The sequence below is a fragment of the Seriola dumerili genome, unplaced genomic scaffold (assembly GCF_002260705.1).
Source record: "Seriola dumerili isolate Sdu_G_001 unplaced genomic scaffold, Sdu_1.0 BDQW01000367.1, whole genome shotgun sequence".
Taxonomy (NCBI): Eukaryota; Metazoa; Chordata; class Actinopteri; order Carangiformes; family Carangidae; genus Seriola; species Seriola dumerili.
In genome coordinates, this window is record NW_019174622.1 from 183,141 (window position 1) to 210,842 (window position 27,702).

General features: G+C 42.7%; 1 protein-coding gene across 3 annotated transcripts in view; it reads left to right on the plus strand.

Moving 5' to 3' along the window:
- LOC111233094 (glutamate receptor 4) overlaps positions 1-27,702 on the plus strand; it is a 105,619-nt gene that overhangs the window by 65,481 nt on the left and 12,436 nt on the right. For 2 of the 3 annotated variants that reach the window (XM_022760854.1, XM_022760855.1), the window contains exons 7-11: positions 2,938-3,105; positions 5,140-5,244; positions 6,640-6,750; positions 15,031-15,237; positions 19,025-19,398. In XM_022760854.1, the coding sequence (XP_022616575.1) occupies positions 2,938-3,105; positions 5,140-5,244; positions 6,640-6,750; positions 15,031-15,237; positions 19,025-19,398 (965 nt within the window). Of the gene's footprint in view, positions 1-2,937; positions 3,106-5,139; positions 5,245-6,639; positions 6,751-7,788; positions 7,822-15,030; positions 15,238-19,024; positions 19,399-27,702 lie in introns of those variants that run through there. The other variant, XM_022760856.1, reaches the window with a different exon arrangement.

Here is a 27,702-nt window from a genome sequence, read left to right on the forward strand (position 1 = left end):
TTTTTTTATTCTGTATGCTTTGATTATTTTAATTGTACTTGCTTGGGTTGGTATGAAATGTGTGAGCACGGGCAAGTACATTTCATGCTATTTACGAGTAGTAGGCTAAAAAAATGCAGAACCTCGGTCTTTTCATCATCCCTTTGGGGTGGCTGAGAAAATATAAGTAAGCACAGTGCCAGATAAGATAAAGAGTGTATGATTATATAGCAGCCTGTTTGCAAGGTGTGCAGAACATCAGCAGCAGAAACACTGAGACAGAAATATACCAGAGACGTCTACGTGACGCAAAAACTAACAAACAGCAGCTGTGATTAAAAGGTGTCCGTGAGCGTCTACGTATGAGGAGCAGGAGTCCGCTCCACCTCGTCCACCGCCGTCATACGCAGCAATGTGACAGACTGACCCACTTTACATTCTTTTCAGCCACGCAGATTGCAAATGGCACTGGGGCAAGAAGGCATCACGCCACGGCGGTCAGCAAACCTCCTCCCCTCCAGCAAATCTGTGTGTCCGACAAAGATTTCTATTTTAAAATCCAGATGAAGTGGAGTGGAAACGGTGTGAGTCAAGCAGAGTGCGTGTGCGTGTGCGTGTGCGTGTGCGTGTGTGTGTGTGATGGTTAGGGGTGGTTCAAATCAAAAGTTTACACCACAGCACGATATCAAATGACATTATGTGTGTGTGTGCGCATGTTTATCCCCACTCCACTCCTTGATAAATTGCTCTCTCTCCTGGAAATCCACTCACACTAAATTACCCTGCTCCCCACTAAGTTTGTCCACAGCCTAATGCATTAACATGGCCGGTGAGTTGGGTCTTCTTCTGGCATGTTTACTCACTTTGCAAAGACTAATGCGATGCCGCGATGTGTTTAAAAGGTCCAAGAATCAGCAGGAAGTGAACCCACAAGACATTCCTGTGCTATGTATGACAGCAGACCTGGAGTCCCAATGATGTTAGATCCTATTTACACTTGGTATTAACGTGTAATGTGTATTTGGATATGTTATCTGGATCACAACATCTGATCTGATCTTTGTATTTACACTTGGTATTAATAAGCACTCTTGTTATTTTGCAGTAGAAACCACACAAACATGGTCTCTGCAGCTAATTTCCTCCTTCATGACAACTGCACAGGGGGTGAATTTTTATACAACTCACCTGTTTACATTTTATTAAAGCTTAAAGTTCTGCATAATTAAGGTCGTGTCACTTTGAGTGACAGGTGGGTGAGCGTAAGCTTGCCAAAAACCAACATTCACCGAAGTCTCGGCCTCACACTCCTCTTTGCCCATTTTTGGATTAGCCAGGAGTTAGGCGGAGTCAGGCACTGCCAAGATGGTGACGGTGGAGCAGCTCACTCTGATAACCGCTCTTCACAAAGCTAGATCTATCTTCATTTACAGTCTATGGTTTGGTGGCAGACATGTTTTAACCCCATGCAGCCAACTGCCTTTAAATCCACCAGCATGTCATTAGCAGTTGAACTGGGATCAGCTTTACAACAGCGGTTACATCTACCAGCCAGCAGAGGGCGTCAAACCTCAGTTTTAACCTCCCAAAACAGCATGACCCCTCTGATCAGCGCCCACATCTCCCAGGTGGTTCAGTGACACGTTGTCTTCCTGGTTTGGGGCAACAATTGACCAATCAGAGCTTTGCAGGCAGGATTAAGAAGGGGGATGTCAATTTGCTACATAGCTATGGCTAGCTAGCTATCTAGCCATGTTTATGAAAAATAGTGACAGAAAAATGTTGTAATTTGACTTGGAGAACAAATGAGTCTTAAATTGTGATTTTTCTTCAATATGTCCATTGAAGAAAAAGAAACTGGTTGATGTCTGACTCGTGTCATGTGATCGTCACGCTGCTCTGAAGCTCCATTGACAGAGAGAACCCGCCAGCGTCCCATGTTTGTATGAGAGTGAATCGCTGTGAAGATGGTCCTGACTGTTAGTTAGTTTATCACGCACCTCCATTGTTTGCGTGTACGTGTGTGTTACTTTGGGCAGCTTGTCAAAGAGTAACCGGGGGATAGAGTGCGGCAGCCTCCGTAGAGAGCCATAATGTCACAGTGAGTAGTGGGCTAATGAATAGGATTCACCCCCGGCCGGAGGCAAAGTTAATGAACTCCTGCTAGCTGGGATAATTAATGCCAGACTGCTACCCGGCTGGACAAAACACTCTCCTTCTTCCTTTCTTTGCCCCCGCTCGCTCTCCATCTTGCTGCCTTTTCGTCATTCACTCAATTAGTTGTCCGCAGCGCCAGAGGTGAGTTTTAGGGAAATGCATGGCTCATGAGGGAGAGAGCGATTTTTGTAGACACAAATAATCAGAGGCAACACGGAGTCTTCAGGTCAAAGACAGATTTGGGGAAATTGGGAGGTTTACACTGTGGGGAATATGCTCTTCTCTTCTCGCCCTCTCCTCTCTATTCCCAGAAAAATAATGAGCAGAGTAAAACTGCTGCGTCTCTGCAACAGCCAGGCCGTTACGGCATGCAGCTTGGCCCTGCAGAAACTCAGCGTGCTCTCAGAGGCAGCCTTACGCAGATTGTTTTTAAAGAGATCTGACCAGCAAATATTGCAGAACATTTCGCCTGTCCAGCTAAATCAGCATTTAATTGGCCTCATACCTTGTTTTTTCTGGTGCGTGTCCCCCAGTGCTGTACATACCCAAAACAGACAGAACAGCAGGGAAGGTCTCCAGGTTGCAAAGACTGTAATTTACAAATCACAATGCTCCATCCCTACTGGGTTTTTATTTCCTTTTGATGAATGTAATAGGCCTGAGCTGAACCATAACTCCTACTGCAGTGGTTTTATGCGATGTTAAGTTGTTGTATTTTAGCTGGAGAACCATGTACATAGCCCAGCTGTGCTCACACACAGTAACATCTGTATCTCTGATCACCCACTCTTCGTCCCTCAGTACACGTCGGCGTTGACATACGACGGGGTGATGGTGATGGCCGAGGCCTTCAGGAACCTGCGCAGGCAGAAGGTGGACATTTCCAGGCGGGGGAACGCCGGCGACTGTCTCGCCAACCCCGCCGCCCCGTGGAACCAGGGCATCGACATGGAGCGCACTCTGAAACAGGTCAGAGAGAGGAGGAGGGGCAGCGGGGAGGTGGTGGATTTGGGGGTGGGGGGGATTTACAGAGAAATGCAGGGTGTTTGGAAACTGGCTTCAGACTGCTGAAAGATAAGACATCACACACTGATGTAATCTCATCCTCCGGAGATTTCACAGCTGCCTTTCTTTTCCTTCACTTGCAGAAACTGTTGTTGTACAACTCAGAAAAAAAACATTTTTCTTGAAATAGTTACAGCGTACGGCTCCCGATAAAACCACAATTTGTCATTTTTAGATTTCAGTTTGAGAACAGCTTCAGTAAATGAAATGTAACCTGGTCGTTAATGAGGTTTGAAGATGCTGGTAGGGGTGTAAGCAGGCTAGCTGTTTCCCCCGCTCTCAGCCTCTATGCTAAAATACATCCTCTTAATGTATGGACATGATACTGACAATGATCTTCTCATCTCAAGCTAGATTTACAGTTGACACAAGGGGTTAATAGGAATCCCAAACCAATTACAGTTCAGCATTGGATTGCGAGCGCCACCACAGCTCCAGACGGATGTAATAAACACAATCAGGCCGTATCATCCTCAATAACTGAGTTTACATTCCTCTCTTTTCCCTCTGATCGGGCGACTGTTGTTTTATTACTGAATACGGGGCGATTCTGTGCAGCTGTTGCATTTATTTTCTTTCATTCACTAATGGGGGGGGTGGGGTGGGGGGTGTTATCGAAAAGAAGAAGATAACAGAGTCTTTTTTCTTTTTCAACTTGCTTCATGTTGTATTCGCTCTGATCTTTCACGATCTCCACGGGCGTCAGAAACCTGTAGGAGGAAACACCAGCAGTCACGCACAGAGCCCACAGCCATCGTAGCCCCCGCATGTAGTTACATTATTGAAGAGGTGTGTGTGTGTGTGTGTGTGTGTGTGTGTGTGTGTGTGTGTGTGTGTGTGTGTGTAGCTACGGAAACTGTTGACGTAGCTCCTGTAAGTGCGGCACAACCTCTTAACACAGTAGTATTAATGAAGCTGCACTCGGAGGAGAGCTTAGTTCCAAAATCTCATGTCTCAAGTGTTAAATTAACTTTAAACTATTAACTATTATATTAACTATTAGATGTATTTTTTTAAAAACAGTGTTTCATCTGCTTATTACATCAATTTCCCCAACTTAAAATATGTAACTTTTCCACATTAAAATGTCTAAAAATGACTGGATCTATGTTATATACTTACATCATCCCAAATGTTTCCATCAACTGTCATACCAGAGAAATTTGTGATTTTAATTATGGTTACGCTCCGTTTCATTTGGTCGCCTGTCAATGACATCATATCCTCTATGTGCATGTGACAGCGTTGTGGTTGTCTGCCAGAAACTCAAAACTGATTTTTAATGTGAAACTACTTTATTCGTTGTTTCTACTGGTTTTTAATCCCCTGGTCTGTTTGTCATGGAGAGGAGGAGACCTCTGCGGATAATTCAGCTGCTGGTAAAAACCTCCTGAACGTCTGGTTCATAAGTTATTAAAGAAACAATCAAAACAAAGGTTGGCATCAATCTGAGCTCCCGACCCTTCCCTGACGTCTCGTGTCCGCCGCACAGCGTCGGTGAAACACTGAATTTAAATGTGAAACTGCTTCATTCAGTATTTTAACTATTATAATCACCAGGTCTGTTTGTTGTGGAGAGGAGGGAGACCTCTGTGGATAATTCAACTCCCGGTTAAAAAAAACCTCCTGAACGACTGACACTGAAGGAAGCCAAACGGGGAGAAGCTTACAGCAGTGGTGGTGAAGACAACTCCTCCCATGATCCCACGCTATTTTTCACGACGTCATCAGATTGTTTTTATTGTTTTGATTGAGAGACCCCTAGCGACAGAAGCTACAAACTCTGAGACATTCTCTGGTAGAAGAATGACCTTCAGACGCTGCAGTTTTCTCTTCCACCTTTCTGTATAATACATGAAGACTCTCTGCCTGCTGTTGTCAGCGGTGTCATTTCATGTCACGGTGTGTGTTCCTCTCTATGTTGTCCTCTGTGTGCAGGTCCGGCTGCAGGGATTAACAGGTAATGTCCAGTTTGACCACTATGGCCGCAGGGTTAACTACACTATGGACGTGTTTGAGCTGAAGAATAATGGACCCAGACGGGTAAAACATCACACCACACTCCTTTTCATTTGTGCTGTTATGGATACATATTTGTAAAGGCAGTAATGCTGTATGTTTTAGCTCACACTCACACACACACTCTGTATGGTTAGAGATATGTGCAGACTGCTGTCATGTGAAGTGTCTGGGGGGCTGGGGACGATACGGTTTTGTAGTGTGGCGTTTTCTATTATCATAAGTAGGCTTCCAGCATCTCTGCTTCTGATATGACGGGATGGATGTCTGAAGATGAAACTCGGGGAAAATGGGAAAAAGAGAGTGGGAGAGAGAGCACTTGTGAGAGTGATGGCGAGAGGGTGAAATGAAATGGAGAACAATCAAGGTAGAGGAGGAGGAGGAGGAGGAGGTGGGGGCGGCGGCGGGGGTGAGGAAGCACAGAGGAGTTCCCATCAATCAAAAGCCGCTTTGGCCTGTCCTCCTGCTCACATTGCAGGTCCTATCAGGACACGGTGTGTGTGTGTGTGTGTGTGTGTGTGTGTGTGTGTGTGTGTGTGGTTGTTTGTGTGTGTGTGTTTGGGTCACAGCCTCTCTCCTACATTTTCCATGTTCCTCAATCATCCTGATGCCCCGGCACACAGGCGATATCAGCCAATCACAGCTCCCCGTTCCCCCTCTGGCTCGCCACCAGCAGCCAGCTGGCTCGCTCAGCATCTCCACTCCACTGGCTGACTTATAGCTGCTTATGGTTGCGGTCGAAGCTCATGTCTGTAATAAGATCAATACATCAGTTTGACACAGTATTGGTTTGCAGATACGTATTGGCTTTTTATTAAAAAAAAAAAAAAAAAAAAAAAAGTCATGTGTCAGGCGGCCGGCGTCGGGTAACTCGTCTCCACATCCCCTTTTTTGTCAGGAGATGTTCATATCATGACGAGCACAGATCATGTCTGTCAGGTCCAGTCAGTCAGTCTGACCCTGAAGGTCTCGTGGAAGGCAACAGTGATGTCCGCTGAACGTGAATGAGCTTTAGAGAAAAAGAAGCAGCGCGACATCGATCTTGTATGAAGGCTGAGACCACGCAATAAATCACACCACTTAGCGTCTTTGAACACAGCACGATGTGATGGTGCTGGTGTTTATAAACTGATACAGTTTTATTGACTAAATTAATAAATAATAAAAACAGGGAATTAGTGTTTGAAAATAAAAGTTCATTCGCTCAGTCGGTCACATGATGACACCGATTCTGGCCCTTTTCACTGATCATGATAACTGTCTGCGCCATGGTGACGAAGGCAGAGACACTCAGAGGCTTTCCTCCATGTCGGACAAAGACCTCTGTTGTGCATGTGTAGTTATACAGTGTATTAGACACACACAGTTGAACACGTGCCCGCTGTGGTATAGATGCACATATTTTCTTTTTCCCGGCAGATCGGTTACTGGAACGACGCAGACAAACTGGTGCTGATCCAGGACTCTCCGCTGCTTCCAAATGACACTTCTGGCATGGAGAACCGCACAGTTGTAGTTACTACCATCATGGTAAGAGACCGGCATGCGCTCGCCAACACACACACACACATGAACACACACACACACAGACACACACACACACACTCAGGCATGCACTCATATTCTTAGCAATTTGTAATGCCAGGAGACTTTATTATGTGGCGCTGCTGCAGATGACACTGAACATAATAGCTGAGGGATATGCAGAGTCAGAAGCCTGAGGTTCAGCGGCTACACATCTTACATCCTGCCTCCCGACATCAAACCCTGCATTCAAATCTCCGACAGCGGCCAGTGTGACAGGAAAGTGTGGTGGGGTCAGCTGCGCTGTTGTGCTTCACCATCTTTTCCTTGTTAAGTGCTTCAGCTTTTCCTGAGGCTCTTTACAAGTGTTACTTCTCTACTCCCTGTTTTTCACCTCTAACATTATTAGCATCTATTTGTCATGAACCTCGTGTTCTTGGGTAACTTTTCTTGTTTGATGCTGTATTTTAACATTGACGTAGACACACTTAAAGTAGATATACATATTTCAGTGCAACGCCCAGAATTTAGCACTTTTATTCCACCTTATGTCGTGTGCTATGACTGACTAAAATTCAGGGATCACAAGCTTTGTCACAACAGCACATTTTCAGTGAAGAAACCCTTAAAGAAATGGGATTTATTTTTATTACTCCGATAGAAACATCAATAAAACATCATGCACCTCCAGGACTAACTGCCGTCACTTAGATTTTCTTTTATTGCACCAATAAACATTTCAAAAAGCAGCCAAACAGCTCCACAACCAGCCGCCGTTAACTGAGGCTTGATGAAAGAGTTCATAACAGCTACAAACCCAATCAAAGCATTTTTTTTATTTTTTTTTTATTTTTTTTACACATGATAGAAGTGAATGGCCTTTGCATGGCATGTGAATCTCTGGCTGTAACAGTGACTCTTGACATGGCTGACTTGAGTAAAAGCCAGCCAGATGTTGAGCGTACATGTAGCAAGCGGAGTGGAGGAGGGAAGGAGGTGGGAATGGAGAGTCACACAGCTCAGCACAATCCTCCCTCTTTTCAGCCCCTGATGAGGAACCCCATTTTAAGAAACTGAGCCCCAGTTGGACGCAAGCAGGATATGAAAGCCCTTAATGGCAGAGTGACGGACACAACAACCCGAGCCAAAACGAAGCCCTAAAGACACTGGGCGAGCGGAGAGACACGGCAATATGTTACGGAACGCCCCCCCCGCCCTGCCATGCGCCTCTCCTCCCCCGTTCAATGAAATCTGAACAAGAAACGGAGCCGCTCAGAGCCGTAATGGAGCCCCCCCCCTCGAGAGGAAAATGAAATGCAAATCGAGGTCTTTTTCTTTGCTCTGTGGATGGACACCCATTGAGACTCAAACGGGTCCCCAACTCTTTAACAGCACAGTGTCTGTTTACTAGCATAAACAAGCTCCCACTACACCTGTATGTGTGTGTGTGTGTGTGTGCATGTGTGTGTGTGTGCTAGCATCATACATTGTCATGCCCCGTGTGTTTGTGTGGCCAATCACGGCTTGATCTCCATCCTGAATTTGAAGTTGTAATTTTTTTTTTTTTGCAAAGCTCCATGGACCCCGAGCTTAGAAAAAAAGAAAAAGAAAAAAGTGAGGCGTTACCAGAATGTGAATATACATTATGTCTAACTGTATTACTGTTTGCTCTAAATCTGTCACTTTCTCCGACTACCTGCTCTACCCTACAGAACATTACACACTCAGAGGGCCTTCCTGTAAGCCTTAAAACAGCTTAGAAAGACTAATGCGCCCATAATCATCCCAGTTCATATCCATCATGCTTTTATGCAGCATGATATTATAGTTACATTGTGACGGTTGCCTTTCACTCCCGCTTTTAATGTGTGTTTCGCTCCGTGTTCGTGAGACTAATGTTTGTTGAGCATGAACTTAATGAAGTGTCACAGTGTTATATTACAGCCAGGCTGCCTCTGTGTCTTAGGAACAGTTATAAAGGAGCACTTCAACATGTTGGCAATTTTTCTTGTTAGTCATCAAACATTGGTTACTTGCCTCCTGGTTTCAGTGTTTAATAATTAAGATAGGTTAAATCATATAATCCCAGACCTGTGTTGGCGCTTTGTGCACAATCCATCAGTTTTGTCACCTGACTGCAGATTTAAAGGCTGCAGAAAGTTGCCAAAGCACATCGAGGAGCTTCTTCCCTGCACTGTTGAGATATTTGTTGTGAACCCAGTTCTACCAGACGCCAGACATTTGGTTTGCTGTAATCGTTCTTGGGGTCAGCACAGAACCTAAACCCCGAGACCTGAACCTGGCCAGCGCATACGCCTTTCAGATCTGACCTTACTGAACCCGGCTGCTGCTGTAGGACTGGAGACTTTAACCTGAGACCTGAGGCTGTATTTTAGTTAATTCTTCTCCAAAGTCATACGCTTGCTTTGGAAAGGCTTTCTCTCACATAGAAAAGAGGTAATCTGACAACAGTAATATACCAACACAGAATATGAAATATGAAATGGCAGCTCACCAACACAAAACATATAAACTTAAATTTTGCAACACTATAGCATTTCAAAAATCAACAACTGTTTAGTAGATCAGCTTCTCTTTTCCCCAGAATTGACCAGATGTTAAACTGTCTAAAATGTCTTTCCCATCTGAACTGAACAACACTCAGTCAGAGCAGAACTTTGTACAGGCACCATCTGGAAGAGTAGGAGTAGTGGAGGATGGTTGGTGGATTGGCAGAGTCAGAAAAAAAAGCATTTTAAAAACAACCCAACCTTAGCACACAACCCGATGTGAGGCTTCTCCGTGACACATCGGCTCGACCGAGTACAGCAGCAGTACCGGCAACCGCTGACAGTTTCTGGAAACTTGCATTTAGCGTCGCCTCCTGAGCAGTGCTGACACTTAGTTCCAGGAACTCATCCCTAAAGTGGGCCGAGAACGGTGGAAACAAAGCACCAGAACCAGATGCATGTTTTTGTTTGAAGTCACGTTTCAGTAGGTTCCTGCCGTGGAAAACTGGCTATAAGTTCCTTTGAAAATGTAGCATGGCTGGCAGAAGCTGCTGGCTTCTATTTTGAACATCGTGGTTAACTAGGTAAGGATGTTACTGACGGGGGCTAAAGGTAACCAACTGTGTTTCAGCCCTTATATAGTAGCAAATTTGTTACGTTAGGCCATTAACGTTCATATTAATTTGGTCCTTGTGAATTAATCCATCTACACCCACGGCATCTTCTTCTTTTGAACGCTGGATTTCATTTTGTGTGCAGCTATCTCAGACTGGTTACAGATAATAGATCTCTGTGATGTCTCCGGCTTGAAGTTGAGAAAAGTTCCCGTAGCCAAGGACAAAGTTTGACTGTCATCATATTGGCAGGACGGGGCTGAAAGCTTTGATGAATGTGCCTTGGCTTTAAACTCCTCCATTGCACTTTAAACCTGGCACACCATCAGTTTGCCAGAGGGTAAGAAATACAGACAAGGTCCTGCTGTAATTATGTTTTAGTTTTGCCTTTGTCCAAGGAATTCTGGTGTGGGGGGGGATGTTTAGATTTTATGGGCAGTGACCACTTTTTATACTGGAAACTCGTCCTGATGATGCAACGGCAGCACATTGAGAACACATGGGGCCCCATGCAAGATGCACTTTTAACAACAGATTTGTTAAGTTGCACGTATGAGTGTTTTAAGAGAACCTGTCACATTCATCATGATTATTTTTAGGCACGAACCCCCCTCACAGTCTTTCAGCAGGCGCACTTCAGGTGTAAACACTTGACGGTGTAACGTCCCCTCTAATGGAGTGTATTCTCTTGTCCATCTCTATGACACATTGAACGCCCCCCGTGTCAAGCACTGCTTTTCTTTAGCATCTAATTTCAGGTCCAACTATTCCTGCATTTTTCTGTCACAGTAAAGTTCTCCGATGACGCACTGTAGACGACTTTACAGCCTGGAAGTAATACTGCTAAATGTTTACATCCAACTACAGGCCTTTAAGCTCCAACGTCCTCTTTTTACTCCTGGGTGACATTTGTTTTTGTGAATGAAAACTGCCGACAAATGGAGGAGAACATTTGGGCGTGTGCGGTTACGACATCCATCAAGTCAAAGCAAACAATTCAGAAAGTAACTGATAAAAATTCACGTTGGAAAATAGAAAAAAGATAGCACTTATTGTTAGCATAAAAATCTAAACCGTATGTTCTTCTTTGATTTTCAGTTTTACTTCATCTTTGCTGCTGCAGGTACACGTGTACAGTTTGTACTGTGTATGATTTTGAGGCTCACGTAGAACAAAAGAGGCTTTCACCAAAACACCATGGTGATTTAAAACCCTTGACAAGGCCATGATGTCCCACTGCAGCAGCCAGTCGAGTGCACCTCATCTGGAAAAGAAATAAATTTGTGCTTTAAATGTTCTTCCCCTTTTCAGTGTCGCACAACCACATTAAATCAAAGTCAAATAAAAATGTGATTAGTGCCTCAAGTGGCTGCTGATGAATGAGACCCAGAAATGAGTCATTTACTGAGAAGCACTAATGTGTGTTTGCTTCATAAAATGTTTTGTGCTCAAGTTATTGTGCAATACGGACCATCATGTTGCTGCTTATCACTGCTCATATTCAAACGTAATGTGCAAAAGATTGTTACATAACGCACAACACACACACACACACACACACACACACACAAAACCAAACAGGCAGTTTTTACACAGCACAGTCAAACATGTATGTGTGTGTATCCCTCATATACGTATGTATGGATTTAGTAGTGTGTGTGTGTGTGTGTCTGTGTGCTTTTAATGGCATGTTTAATTAGTCTCATTAGGCAGTGAGTGAAGCAGTGTGGTTGCGATTATTGACCAGCCTGTCAGCCATGCCGGCCTTTGCTGTGAAGACCTCTGAAGCACTGCTCTTCCTCTCGTGCCAGAAACGCTGACTGAATCCTTTATCTCTGCCACTTCTCCCGCTCCTCCGGCTGCCAGCTCGGTCCTACACCCCTGCTATCTTAAATCACACTGGGTTATGGCTGGTTTCTCTTTGATGCGGCACATCCAAAACATCTGCGAAAATCAACCGGCGAATGAAGTTTCCATCAGTAAATCATGAATTCTGTTTTCCAGCTGAAGTGAAAAGTTGAGAGTAGCCACAACTATGAGAAAACATGGCAATGCTTTACCTGAAGTGATGCTCATAATGTCATGCTGTGATTATAGCATCTTTGATCTTTGGTAATGCTGAATAATTTAACTAATAATGTCACAGGAAGTTTGTAATTTCCCATTAATCGTACGGGAAAAATAGGAATTTCCTTGAAGGAAAAGGAGTCTGTTTATTATTGGAAACTTTATTCTCCATATGTATGTTTACTTAGCGACACATCTTTGTGTGTTTTAGCTGCTTTGCACCGAGCGTTTAGGCTAAAGGTCTATAAGTTAGACTAGCAAATAACTGGAGTTGTGTCACTGAACGTGTAGTAACTCTGTCTGTACTTGATAAAGTTAATTCTAGGAAATTGTTCGTAAATTATGGACCCACAAAATGAGGCAGAATTTTTATGTGATTATTCAAATTGATATAATTCTGAAAGCCTCAGCTTTTGTTTGTAGAGAAATGAGGCAGTTTATGTAAAAGTTAAGTCCAATCTGTGTGTAGCGTTCAGCCCCATTACTCTGCGCTCACAACAAGTACCAGCGTGCGTTCCTGACTGTCACACTACATCTATTTGATACAATACCAGAAAGTTTCAAACCCTACACGAGGGGGCTTTGGTGTGACGCTTTATTTTTACAGATGCCTAATTTCTGAATAATTTCCAAGGAAGTGTCCTGGAAAGAACTTTGTACTAATTATAGATAAAACTGGAATTTCCCTGAAAGAAAAGCAACATTAAAACCCAAGTAAAATATTAATTCTTTATTCGTTTATCATTGGAAACATCATTCTTCATATACAGTATGTTGTTGCCAGTACAACACTGTTGCATGCACAGATGACTAAAACACTCAACAGTAAATTTGGCCTGAGATGAATTAGAATTAATGAATTAGAAGTGAATCAACACTGTCTGTGTTTTGGTGCCAAATTACATCATTATTTCCAGGAAACTTCTTGGAAATGATCATTATGATGGATACTTTATAGTTGACGGCAAAATGTTAATCTTTGTATTTGACAATTTTGTAATAAGCTTATCTAATGGTTTTAATGAACTTATTAATAATGCATGAATGCACTTCAAGTAAAGAAGATCTTTTTGTGTTGTGTATGTTCTAATTTTATCAGCTTTTTTTTTTTGTGTGTGTGTGTGTAAGAGCAGTTGTGGAACATATTTCAGAATACGAATGTCTCATTTTGACATGAAGCTGCTAAACTGTGCCGTCATTATGTTGTACAGTAACATTTTGTTGTGCCGCAGGCTCAGCCGAGCATTTGCATTCTCTCCCTGCTGCGGAGTCTTTGGTTTACCTTGCTTTGGCCTGGGGCAATGTCAAGCAAACACATCTCAAGAATAAATTGCTCCTGTTCTCAACATGCAGTGGGCTGCCTTCCATGACAAAAGTAATTTGTTTGGAAATGTGAGCGCGGGAAACCAGACGAGGTTTACATTTAGATCACTTTCTGAGCAACAGCGAATCTAATGATCTATAACCCACCACTGGTTACAGTGTAGACTGATGCAGCCACCCCTGATTATATTAAGTGTTCGAGTCGAGTCAAGCTTGTTGTAGGTATTAAGTCATTCAGTCTGACTGCAGCTCATTCCTCACTTCCCTTTAGCTTTATGTCTGCCTCCGTTTCTGCTTAGTCATACCTTCCTTCCTTCTCCTTGAGTCTGTGTATCATGCATCCACATTAGGTGATTTTTTTTTTTCCTGCCTAAACTCCAGTCTGTGTGTACTGTGTATATGCAGGAGGAGGCTGCCCCCCCCCCCCCCCCCCCCCCCCCCCCCCCCCCCCCCCCCCCGGGTTGCACGACACTAAATTACCTTTAGGAAAGAAATGCATCTCCCAGCAGGTGGGATCAAGTCAGTTTAAAGTCATTAGATTTAAAGCTGCACTACGCAGGTTTTTCCTTGGGTAGACCCAGGTATTAGTTGAAAAGAGAGGGATTTTAGAAAGTTTGAATTAGTCAACAGAGTTGGGAAGTGGAAGGATTTATATCGGTGTCCAGTGTCCATTTTCTGCAGATGATATTTAGTGACACAACAGTTGGTACTTCCATTTCCACAGCCTCCCAGTTTAATCATCAATACAAATGAGGATCTACTATGTTATAAAATATCTGGTTATTTCATTAAAAAGTCAAGGATACAAACCTGCCAACAGGAAAACTGTAGTAGCAAAAAATTAACTACAATTCCCAGGGTGCATCTCTGTAAATAATATGCAATCAACAGAGCTTAAAATTTAAAACAAATATTTGAAATAGTGGGGGAAACGATAGCTCCCAATCTATCATTTCCCCACCATGACTGTGCAAATCAATGTCGGTAAATACCGTTTCCCACCAGTGAGCGTGACATCACCATTTAACGGCACAATCTGCCACACAGTTAACTAATCTCTCCCCAGCTATCACATCATGATAGTCATTCTAATTAAAGCTCATGAGTGCTGATCATGTGGACTAATGTGGAAAATGTTCTATGCTATAAATCGGTGTTTTTAAGTATCTGCTGCAGCTTTAGAATGTTTTTTTTTTAAATTTGTTTTATTGCTTTATGATAAATCAAATGTTTCCCATGTGCAGCACTGAAGAAAACCCACCTCATGATCTGAAACTGAAGGTACCCTGTGGAGGTTTCTTGTAAACAAACAGTTACACAAACGCATCGTGTGTATATCTGGAGGCCTAATAAAAATGTCAAATGCATTTCCTGCCTTATAAAACATTTAAAGCCCATGTTGTTTACATCCATGTTTGCTAGCTAGCAATCCTCTTCTGCCATATTTGTATGTTTCTATGGACGTTACTGCCACCAAATGTTGATCGATTAAATGGCATGAATGTGTATTGCATCGCCTGCATGCTCGTTTATATGTGACACAAACAAAACGGGGGCCTGCTCATCAAAACATTGCTCCATAGCGCTCCTAGTGGTCAAAAACTTCACAGAGTACCTTTAACCTCAACCCCGGTTGGTATGAATGAGCTACAGTTCCTGTTTTGTCATTCTGTTTGTCTGTTGCTGTGTTGATGAGTCATAGTGCGAGCCCGTCATGTCCGTGTGTCTGTCTGTCTGATGGTTTGGTTCACTGGTTATGGTCCCTTGTGTAGGAGGGTCCCTATGTGATGCTTAAGAAGAACTGGGAGATGTACGAGGGCAACGACCAGTACGAGGGATACTGCGTGGACCTGGCCTCGGAGATCGCCAAACACATCGGGATCAAGTACAAGATCTCCATCGTTCCCGACGGAAAGTACGGCGCCAGGGACCCAGAGACGAAGATCTGGAACGGCATGGTCGGGGAGCTGGTGTACGGGGTAAGAACCTTTTTGTTTTCCCTCTTTGGTTGACAGGAAGAAGTTCTTTTCTCTCCCTGAAGCGCTATTCTGGACTGAAATTAGCTTTTCATCTACGCTGACTCATCACATTCAAACTTTAATTTTATGCTGTCAGTAAGATTCACGATGGTATTTAAAGACAATACCGTGTCTTCTTCTAATCTGTTAATACTAACAATACATTTATACAGCAGCTTGGCCTATGGCAGGGAAAAAAAAAACTGCTTTTAAGATCTTACAGCTGAAAATCACTGAAATTAGTCATCATGGTCAAATTCATTCACACTGTGTAAGAGAGTCTGAGAAAGCCAGATATATTCAGTAGGAGAATTTGTTCTTCATTTGTTCTCCTCACGACCATATGATAAGCAAAGTCATAAATACAGACTTTGTGCTTGTTAAAATGAAATTATGTCTGACACTCGAATAATAGCGGCGGCCAGCACAAACACATAAACACACGGTTTAAAACATTGAGGGATGGAAACTTTGTACTCTAGTAGCTCACAGGACAATTAAAACATAATGACTCTTCTTTTTTATTAGCCAATGCTAGCAGCATGGCTGTAGAGATGGCAGCCTGACATTTATTCCTTATGCATTTATGATTTTGAATCTGCAGCTCAGGGAGTGGAAAGCTGCAAAGCCAGGTCCCATTCACAATGAGCTGCAGCCCATCGGTCTTACAGCATTTGAGTCTTTATGTTTGAACGGCCCATTAGTGTTGTTTAATTGCCGTTAAACCGACCATCAGTGAAACTCCAGACTTCCTGCAGATGTTTCAAATTAAAAGCACAGGTAGGAACTGGCACTCTGAGCCACTCTAAGGCTTTTAATGTGAAAAATCTGTGCAGTAAGTGTTGAGTTTAGAAGAAAAACTCAATTGGGGATAGAAGGTGAATAAAAATGGTGTTGTATACTGAAAACAGAATGATACACATTATTATTTACATTATTTATAATTTATCAAACCAACAGGTAAACATGGAGGAAGTGTTGCTTTTGCATGAACTGAAAATGAAAACTGAAAAAGATTGACAAGAAGGTTTCTTATTGTTTTCTGTGCAGTTAAGATAAATAACTGTCCACGGCCGCTGTCTGATCAATAATACTAAGTTAAAAAGATCACATTATATATAAAATACTTTATGTCTTTTAATGTGCAGAATAATGCTTTTACACAAGGTTTTGCTCGAGGTCTCTGGACAAACAGTTTTTCTTGATCTGCAGAGTTCGACTTAATCTCTGTCTGAAGCACTTCTGCGTTGTTTGTTGTGTAGATAATTAAACCCACCTGAAAAAGAAATTGTAAAAAGCCCAGCAGTCTCTGGTGGTATTAATACAGGCAGGAAGAGGGGGAATTAGTGTAGCATTAGAGCAGAGGTTTTGGAGGGGGTTAAAGTGGAGGAGCGAGGGTTGTGGAGCTTGTTATAGAATCTCTGAGGTGCTGGTCTGATTTCTGGTGAGGTGTCTCTCTGACGCTGACCGTGCTGCGGGATGTGGCGTAGGATGATGTTGGTGTCGATAAAGGCATCGAAGTGAAGAAAGAGCAACATATTTGTGAATAGAAAGATGAAGAAAACGATGAGAAGAAGAAGATTTTTGTCACTTATTGTGAATTAAAATTGGATTTTAGGTTCAGTTGAGAATCAATCATTAAATGTCTGATATTCTACTCTGTATTTTTGACAGCGATCATTGCACAATAATAGTGTTTACACAAGCAGCAATTAGTAGAAAACGTACAGTATTTCTGCCTCAAAAAAATGTTTTCCTGGTCCTTTTTTTTTTTTTTTTTTGTGATGAGCTAAGTGGCATTTTTCTCCCCTGAACTTCTGCTGCTGCAGTGACTCACTGTGAGGTCGACTGCAGCGAGGAGAGCCACAGTTCGGGATGTGTCAGGACTGATCAAGCAGCACAGTGCACCTTTGGTGTAAAGACCGACCAGGTTGGTCAAACACACAGGAACAAAAAAAAAAAAAAGAGAAAGTGTAGCTGTTCTCTCTGCTATTTTCGTCTCTTTAACAAGCACTGTGAGCAGGAGTGCTTCCTGTCCAAGAGCTTTTCTCTGAATGGGAGACATGCCCGGCAAAATTACTTTAACATAAATACCCTAACTGGAAAAAAACATAAGTGCTTTGACCTAGTACAGCTGTCATCACAATTTTGGACTTTAACCCTTTCAGTCCCAGAGCACAAACGCTGTTTTTGTGCCTCTTCAGTTTATCAGCCTCTCAAAGTCTCTCGTTAGCTTTAAATGTGGAAGTGTTGCACATTTTCTTTTTTTCTAGATAACCAGGGCTCTTTGAAAAAGAGTAGAAACAAAAAAGTAGAGGTTCCTGGCGCTACCGAGGTGCACGGAGAGAGGAAAAACATCTGCAGTAAACACAAGAACTTTATTATTTATTATTCAGCTTGTGGCCCCCGATGCCCCTAATTATAACGCTCTTCTGTCTACTGCAAGTTGCTGGAGTTTTGACCTCTGCTTGAAAATGAGGAAATGTGACTAGCTGAAGATTTATGGTTGGCTCAATAGATAAATACTGAATCTTCCACATTATTGCTTGAGGTTTAGTTGAAGGGTAAAAGGGTGAAGGATTGAGAATGAAAAGAAGAACTTGCGGTAAAGATCCGTGGTGGGAGCAGAGGAGAGAGGACGAACAATGGCGGATTCAGGGGGAAGGTCGTCACAAGTATAGTAATACCAAAATGTGTGTTAGAAGAATATACGCTGTGCACTAGTGTGTATAGCCAGAAGTGCACGATAGAGTGTGTGATTGGGGGCATAGGGGAAGCTGGTAGGTTTTTCTACAGTGTTCATGGGAACGTCTGAGGACATGGAAGCTGTCAGCACTTTCCCGACTAAGACTTTGCTCAGAGACCATTCATTTCTTTCCTGGCTCTCCCTGAAAAGCTCCACACTACCACAAAAGCCCTGCCTCCATTTAACCTGCCATGTATTTTAGCACACACTAAATGCCCCAAGGCTGTCATCTTAGTGCATTTTGCTGAGGATGAAAGAACTTAAATCTCTTTCATTTTATTTCCGTCGTCCCTGTTTTCTCCTTTTCCCACCTCCTTAAGTGTCAGATGGTCGTAATGAAACTTTAAATTCTTGCTGATATTAAGCCCTTTGCTCCCAAGCCAGGCAGACAAGGTCACACAAGTGTTGCTAAGTCACTAACTTTAATCTGGTTTGTGGATTTTCAGCAAGCCAGTGTGCATTTTTCCACAGCTGCAGACCTCAGAGGTGGCTGTATCCCATTTTTGCCTTCCTGTGCTGTAAGCATATTTCTGTGACACATTATTTTATCCTCCCTGCTGATTCCCCCAGAGTTTCAGCTAAGCCTCTCAGCATTAGAGAGGGTTTGAGAATTTCTTTTTCAATTTCTTTTCTTTCTCCCTCTGTCTTAACTTGATCACTCTGAGATGTATTCAGCCGCCGTCGAAACTTGATCGCTCAGAGATTTGTTCAGTCAAGGGAGAAATTCAGATAAAACGACACGAGCTGCTGAAGAAGAAGAAGAAGAACAAGAACAAGAAGAAGAAACAGGAGTAATTGTTGTTGTTTTGTTTTCTGACGGCCGGCTAGCTGTTGGCCTTCTGGATGTCATATCTGTGACTAAGTGATGTTTGCGTGGCACGGCTCAGAGAGATGATCCATCATTTGCATTTGTTTATCTGTCATCATTAGGGATTTAGAGTCGCTCTCAGAGAGGCTCGTTCAGGTGGCTAATCAAATCCCTCTTCATCCAAATCCCCACAGAAAGCGGAAATCGCTGTGGCCCCTTTGACAATCACGTTGGTCCGGGAGGAGGTGATCGATTTCTCCAAGCCCTTCATGTCGCTGGGCATTTCCATCATGATCAAGAAGCCCCAGAAATCCAAACCAGGGGTGTTCTCCTTCCTGGACCCGTTGGCCTACGAGATCTGGATGTGCATCGTGTTTGCCTATATCGGCGTGAGCGTGGTGCTCTTCCTGGTCAGCCGCTTCAGCCCGTACGAATGGCACACCGAGGAGCCCGAGGAGGGCACCGACGGTCCGCCAAGTGACCAGCCCCCCAATGAGTTTGGTATCTTCAACTCCCTCTGGTTCTCCCTGGGCGCTTTCATGCAGCAGGGCTGTGACATCTCCCCCAGGTAAGCCTGACTTTCATTCAACTGTCACAGAAGTTGCTCTGTGTTTGTCTCACTGCTACTTCTTTAGCTTCTTTCTCCTCAGGCTGGGGACACACTACACGACCTGTAGGCCAGTTATAATCACAATGTGCCTTCACGTCCGACTGGATTGTGTCTGTGTTAGTCTCCAGACTCCCTCGCCTGCCAATCCAGTTTCATCATTATTTCAGATGTGTTTGATTGACAAAACAAAATTAGCCTGTGACAGTGAATGGGAAGAAAAACACATTAGTTTGTTTTGATTTTTTTTAATCATGTCAAAGTGTCACTGGCACCAAAAACCTGTGGTCTGTAATTTTCAAAATCAGCTCATCGTAAAGTGAGTGAAGTCTGTACAACACGAGTTGGAACATAATCCTGAACTGAACGCTATTATCAGTGTGATTTTTGATATTTTTCCCAGTCCCAACAGTTGTGTAGTGTGTGCCCTTAGCTCGAATCATAGCTGACATTCACATTAAAGCCAGAGCTTCAGTTATAAACCATGGAGATACTTGAAAAATCCTCCAGTTCTTGTCCGTTGTGACTTTTATTATTGGCTCTAATAGGGAGTGTTGTTGTTGCTCAGCATCTGAACCTTGATTATGGTCTATGATACATTTCCACTATCACCACCTAACAGTCTAATATCTGGAATAACTGTATTACTTTATTGAATTTATATAGTTTATTAAGTGTATAAAGTAGTGACATGACTTAAGGTTTTAAATTATGTAGTTTTATATTGGTTATATGTGACCCTAAAGATTATATTAAAAATGCTCTGTGTTTAAAGCAGTAGTTAAATAGTCAAGTAAAGTAAATAGTAAAGCAACCTTTTAGGAAATATGCTTATTTGTGTTCTTGCATGAGATGAGAAGATCAATGTAAATCTCATGTCTGTGCTTTAAATATGGAGCTAGCTACAATCAGATACTGTTAGCAAAGCTTAGCAAAGATTGAAAGTGGTGTGAAACAGTTCGCCTGGCTCTGTCCAAAGTTCAAAAAAATGTCTACCAACACCTTTAAAAATTAAAATTACCACAGTGCATCTCGTGTCTGTAACTAGGTCTTATTGAACAACAGTCTGTTTGTGGATGGATTAAATATGAGTCTGCAGCCATGACTGGAGCCAGTACAGTGGTGCATTGAGCTAAATGCTAATGTCATCATGCTAACATGCTCACTATGACAATGCAAAAATGCTGATGTTAAGCTGGCATACAGTTTACCATGTTCAATGTTTTGCAAGTTAGCATGCTAACATTTAGCATTAGCAGTAAACACAAAGTACAGCACAGGCTGATGGGAATGTCATTAGCTTTGCAAAAGGGGTGGACAACAGTAGTTCACTGAACTTACTACAGTTCATCCTGAGGGAGAGTCAGGTGATCACCAAAGTCATTAGGAGTCAATCCATAAGAAATTTCACGTCAGTCCGTCCAATAGTTGTTGAGATATTTCCAGTGTTGGTTGGTGTTTATTTTGAACTTTGGCCAGTCTGTTTCCCTTTGTTTCCAGTCTTTATGCTAAGCTAAGCTAAACATCCCAGCTCCAGCTCGTTACTTAGCTCACAGACATTAGATCAGTATCAGTCCTTTCATCTCTGAAAGCTGAACTGTTCCTTTAAACTACAACTAAACTAACTAAAACTAGAAATTATGTATTTAGTTTCTGTCATCTGCTACTGATGATACAATGAACTTCATCTGACTGATTATGTATTATTTAAGTTAAAGTTACTGCATAGTGTTTTGTATAGTTGCATGTGGTTCAGAAGCATAATATAAAGGCCTTAACTATCAGGTACCATGTTCTGTGTTGTTAGTGACTGTCTCATGTGTTGCACCACAGTGTCTGATGCTGTGTATACCTGTACGTGCACAGTGGCATCACACTCGTTATGTGTTATGTTGTGCGTTTGTTAGAGAGAGAGAGAGAGAGAGAGAGAGACTGTCTCTGCTAGTATTGATTTTTTTGTCTCTCTCTCTCTCTCTCTCTTCTCCAGCCATATTGTTATTCACTGTCTGACTTGCATACACTGTGTTGTCTGCTTGTAAGGGAATTAGGGTTGTCTCGGTGTCCGTCAGCTTCGGCAGTTGTGTCCTCGCACTTGTACGTCTGTGTGTTTGAGCTCCAGTTACATGACTGGCGACCGTGGTTCCGTGAACCCGCTGTCTGCTCCATAGTACGAAAACCTGTGAGATTCATTAAGAACACAGTGTCAAGGTGTTGTCTTTCACCGTCTCTCTGTGACTTCTCTTCCCTTTTGTCCAAATTACGAGACCCAAACCAAGCGTCCCCTTTTGGGCTTCGCACCAGCGGACTCATGTCCACTAAAGCGTCGCGTACTTTGGTATAAGGGAGGAGAATTGGGGCTTGTACAGTTTATTGTGCGGCTATGTTTCTCTCCAGTCTTTTGTTTTTGCAATCATAGATCAGGCTTCGTGTCCATCATCACACAGTGACTTTCTCTGAACCTATGGACTGATAAAGCCTGTTATTCTTAATGGCTTCTCATTGTCTTCAAAGCCTCTCTGCGCTGTTTGAATGGCTTTGTCAAGCTTAAAGTTCCAGCACATGGATTGTTTGGGTTATTTTGAGCTACTGGCTCCTATAGTTATTTTAAGTCTTTGATATAATACTTACTTTTATCTGCTTTAAGCCCTTATGGATCTTATAATGTAATAGAGTTGGTAAGATTTTAGAAGATGAAAGGAGGACCAAACCAGCCTGTATCTTTCAGCCTCCCCCACACCAGAGGAGAACAGAGAAACACACAAGATGGAGGATCCTGAGGTACATTCGAAATTATAGCCCGGCCTCACGTAAGCAACCTATAGAGGAGACTGTAGTGGCCCTGTGACTGTAATTAAGCGCACTCATTTAAGGAGTACACTCGCTTTGTTCACATGTGTGCAGACCACCCCACCCCCACCCAGCACCCACCACCCACCACCCACCACCATAACCATCTCCGCCTGTGCACCGCAGATAAGGACTTGAGAGCCGCACAACAATGTGTCGGCATCAGAATGAAAAGTCTACATTTCAACCCTCTCTGTCTCTGGCTGTGGTCCCCGCTGCATTCCACCTGTCACCGCTAATCCCATGGGCCTCTCCCAGTCCATCAGCGCGGAGCCCCGGAGCTCAGGAGCGCTTCCACTCCAGTTTAGCCTGACAGGGCAACATGCAAATCCCTTCACACAGGGGAGATTAGATGGCACGGAGGGAGTGACAAGGGCAGAGGTGAATGGGACGAATTTGGCGCGAGAGAGCCGCGGTGCTCGCTCGTGGGTTACAGTCGGGAGGTGGCCGGACGCTGGAAGCTCAGTTTGCCTGCGGCACAGTCTCTGAAACCTCTGATGTTCTACATGTTCGTCCACCACAAAACAGTTACATAAGAATACAACTACAAATGAATTCAGGTGTTTGTCGTTTGTAAGAGTTTAGGAGAAGTTTAGGTTGACTGATGGTCACATCATTTAAGTTTTCATCTTGGATATCCCTGACCTCCACTCAAAACAACATAAGCATTATATCATCCCCCTCTTAACCATCTTAACTGCACGACTTGTTGTAAATTGCTTATTTGAACCCGATAAATGCCACATATTCACAAGGAGGTTAATGTTCATACAGTTTCATCATTAGCATGATCAGCGCCTCAAATTGCTATATAAGGCTGCCTGTTAAGATCCTTTTGTGGGCAAAATGATCAGCCAAGAGTAGAGAGAAGATTTTAACGAATTCTCCTTAGAGAGGCCCGTTGTCCCGGCGCCCCGGTGACTCACCTCCAACTTTCCTGTCACTCTCTCACTGCAGCTATAATAAAGGCTAATAATTTCCCCAAAAAACAGGCACATGTGCACAGCTACAACAAGCTAGCAAGGTTAAACCATAAACAGGACGGCCTCCAGCATTTTATTGAAACACAATCCGGTTGTAGAACAAGATTATCCAGTGCATTTTATTTTTCAAAATAAATAAATGAATAAATAAGATGAACCAGCTGAAGTCACAGTGGTAGAAAAAGGCCGACCACTGGGTAAATCAAGCATCAGCAAAGACAGATGGATTCCTTACTAACTAAAGTTGTCAGTAACTCAGTTGTCTGTAGGTTCATCACAAGCGGCCTCCTTCATGTCGTCGTCATCTGACACATTTTTCACTGTAAAAATATTGATTATAGCCTCTTTAATACTATGTGAGAACAAGCCAACACTCGTGGGTCCAAGTCAAAGACAATTATGTCCATCCAGCTTCCTGACCTGCTCCGTGTGATCCTGTCCTCTTGGAGAAATGTGATTCTCCCACGTTTTAATCATGTGGAACTCTTTTCTTTTTTTTTATTTTTGACTCATTTCACGACACAGCTCCAACAGGAAAGGCAGAGGTTGAAACAGCACAGAACGTCTTCCCCTCTCTCTCTCTCTCTCTCTCTCTCTCTTAATAAGGGTTAATACCCCCTTCTGCTCCCTCAAGGCAACCCATAATAATTAATTCAGTGATTAATATCCCGGTCTCCGATGGTAATGTCTCCGTGGAAACAGGAGAAGAGGGGAGCTTAAATGAAATGGTGACATGATAGTCTTTTTAATTGACTACAAATCCCAGACGAACAGAACTTAAGTTATTCTGGTGTTTTCTCCAGAGACTGCAGGACGTCGCATCACAAGTCAGAAAACATCAACAGAAATGTGCAGACAGCCGCCTGACGCTCACGCAGGTGTAATCGGTCATGGCTGTACCAGGTGTCCTCAGTCACTTCCGTCTCATTGCCTCAGATGGATTATCTTTGTCTCTTCCGCTGAGTCATAGATGCCACATCTCTGGCGAGCTAATGAGAATGCTGTGATTGGCTTGATTAGTCCTGATTAGCTCAGAGTGCGCGCATACTGATGGCAAATTTCCTGATGGCTGCAGATGAAGCGTAACTTTTAATTTCGGCGGTGAATTTAGGCCAACAAAAGCTGCGTTTGAAAAGGAGAGATGACTTTCAAGTGGCCTATCTGCAAGATTCCCATTATTCTATTAATTCAATGCCAATTAGCTTTGTTATCCAGCTGACACACTGCTGTTCTGCTGCATCGCTTATTGCTTATGTCAGCAGGGCTTGTCCTTCCTCACACTCGGTTGATTTGTCGCACTGTTCTTGCAGATTATGGGCACCGCTAGAGGCTCCGGCGGCGTCTGTGTACAGTAGTGGTCTATAGCTTCAAAGTCAAGCGCCAACTTAATGTTTCCTGCTTTGATATCGTGGGAGTAAGTGCTTAATGAGGTGGCTTTCATCAAAAACATCTCCAGTTCCCACTGAAACATTTATTTGTGTAGCCTTTATGAAAACACATTTAGAGCCTGTGATCCCTTAATGCTTCGAGTGCTTGTACGAGTTTTTGTTTGGAGTTTAACTAAAAGACGGTTTCAGTTCAGTAGCTTTTAGAGGCCTGAAGAGGTAAAACCTACAGTCTTTTTTCTGTAGCATAATGTTATTTTTTCCAATTTCCTACTCTGGTGATCATTTTTAAAACCCTTTGGTTTATCTCTTTACCCACAGTGAACATCCCAACAACAGAGTTGTGTTATTTTTGAAGTGCTGAAATGAAAAATTTGACAAGTTAACAAACAAGATAAACAAAGCACACGCTGCTTGTGTCATGACTCCTGATGGACATGTGGACGACACCGCTCATTAGGTGCTGCTGTGTAGTTGTCCGTGAGTGGCGTGCAGTAAAGGACGAGGAGACTGAACAAAACTCCCCATGTGCAGCCGATATAAGCGGTCAGCTGCTGGTTGGTCGCAGGAACAACTAAAGAGAATAACAACCAGGTGAAAACCAAGTGAACCAGGCCTTTATTTTTTTAAAAAACCTACATTAGAGACATGCCTTTATTCCTAATTCCTCTTTTATAAGTATATTTCACTATCCAGTTCAATGGGAAAGCGTTCTCAGATTGTTGGACCCCATCGTATTTCACATTAAAAGCTTTCCAGAGCCTTGAAGATAAGCTCCCCATTTTCTGGTAGGCTTTTAATGTGAAAAATCAGCAGGAAGTGCTGTTTTGCTGTCCGTAGCTTAACGGCGATCAAAAGAGACACAAAATAATGTGGAATAATTAGTGAAAGAAAACGGTGTGAGCAGCAGAGGAGTGAGTATGATGTGAACATGTGGTTGTGTTGATGGATTAAATCGTCTGTAAATGAACATTACACTGAAATTCCAATGCGAGCTACTGCAGCTCAGGTAATTCTGCCCCAGCCGTTGAGTTTTACCCAACCGTCACTCCTTCGTCTCTGCTTTTTTTATTTCAAAGTTTGCAGTAATGCACAGATTTTCAGATCTTATAGCAGGGCTGCATCTGAGGCGAGGAGGGAGGCTGATGACGGGACACGGAGACAGAGGTAGAGAAAGGGATCTGCAGTGACAGTTTGTCTGCTATGAATAAGTCAAATAGTGTGGTCGCCCCAGGTGCCGCCCTGGGAGCAGACTAGCACCTCCTCATTTATTTAGGCTCTGCTCAAGGTCAGAGCTGTCTGTCCCTCTCTCCACGTCTTTCACTCCATCACCTCCTCCACTTCGTGTTTTCTCCTCTGCCCCCATTTCTCTTCTCTCTCTGTCCCACAAACATTCCTCAAATCCCCTGGAAAACCCACACACACACACACACACACACACACACACACACACACACACACGTACTCTGCACCAAATCATCTCTGACAGCAGCTTTTTATTTCTGCGTATTTTTATTTTTTTTTTCTCTTTTCACATCAAAGGAAATAAAAAAGAAGGGAAGCAGGAAATGTGAGCTGTGCGCTTTTAAAGTTTGTTACCTCACATCACAGTGCGTCAGATGGTTTGCCGAATGGTCAGTGATACTAACGTGAACCTTATTATATTTAATCCTGAGATGAGATTTTCTCCGCTTTCATCTTCCGGCTTTTTTTTTGTCCTTGAAATTTCATTTAAGCTCCCGAAGCTTATTTTCCCCTTTTTAAATGCCTCTTTTATTCAGATTGAGAAAATAAACATTATTCCTCACTGTGTCTCACATACACAGTATACGGACTGTAATATTCCATATGCTGCTTGTTCCAATGGTTCTTTGAAGCTACGGTATAAGACGCATGCACTGTGTGAAATATTCAAACCTGAGCCACCTTTTTTTTTTTCTGGCTGCACAGTTGCATCAGATGGAAACTTTTGGTTTCCACACATTTTCCCATAATTCAGCTTGTCACGTTGGTAAACTCAAAGTTTTAGACCAGCACTTGAAATAAAGTTCAGTTTTTGGTTGGGCTGTGTGGAAAAGATGCTTGATTTTCTTTTCTTTCTTTTTTTTTTTTGGTAAATTTAATAGATTAAATTGATAAACTACATGTTGAGATTTCAGTGTGGCTCAGTTGAGTTCAGTTCTTGTGGAGGTTAATTAAATAAATAGCTGCAGATCAAACATGCCACCTAGCCAACATGCACACCACGCCAGCCATTTTCCATTTCTCCTGCCCCATTTAATAAACACAAATTAATTTAACATGAGCAAGTTAACCAGTAGGGCAGAAGTGCTGACTAATTGCTGTATAATTACTGAGATTATTCATGTTTTTTTTGTTTTTTTCTACATTTAGTATTCTTTATACCCTGAGGCTTCGTGGACTGCTGCAGTGAATCCCATTCCCCCAAAACACTGGAGCCAATTTCTGTTTTGTTTCCACTTTATTTCTTCTAATACTTTCCCCGGCTGGTTTTCTTGTTTCCTCCACTTGTGGGAAAACTCAGCTCATACATCATTACAGTCAAGTCCTGCAGTGAAACATTTTCGATTTTCTTCCTCTTTTTTCTTTTTCTTTTTTCGTTTTAGCAGAGTTATATATTGTGCAAAAACACTGGTAAGGACCACACTTGGATGAGCACATATATTAGTAAAAATGCAAATGATGATTCAACAGTCCTCAGACTTAAAAACATTTACTGACCTTAACCTCTCCAGAACTTTTCTCCTTAAAGTTAATTTTTGAGGATTTTCTAACTATTAAGTTGCACTATACTTATAAAACTTCTGCATATATAATGAGTCAGTGCATTTTACTGCAAAGTGTCTGTAAAATGATGATAGTTTTTGGGCATTAAACAACGAAAGCTGCTAACTGTTTTCCTCCAGACCCTCAGGGTGGTTCAGGTTCACTGTGTGGCAGTTATCAATTGTTTGATAATACTGCACGGACCACTAAAGTACAAAGTAAAGGCTAATTCTTGTAATATTCAGTATTTTTTTATTGTCCTC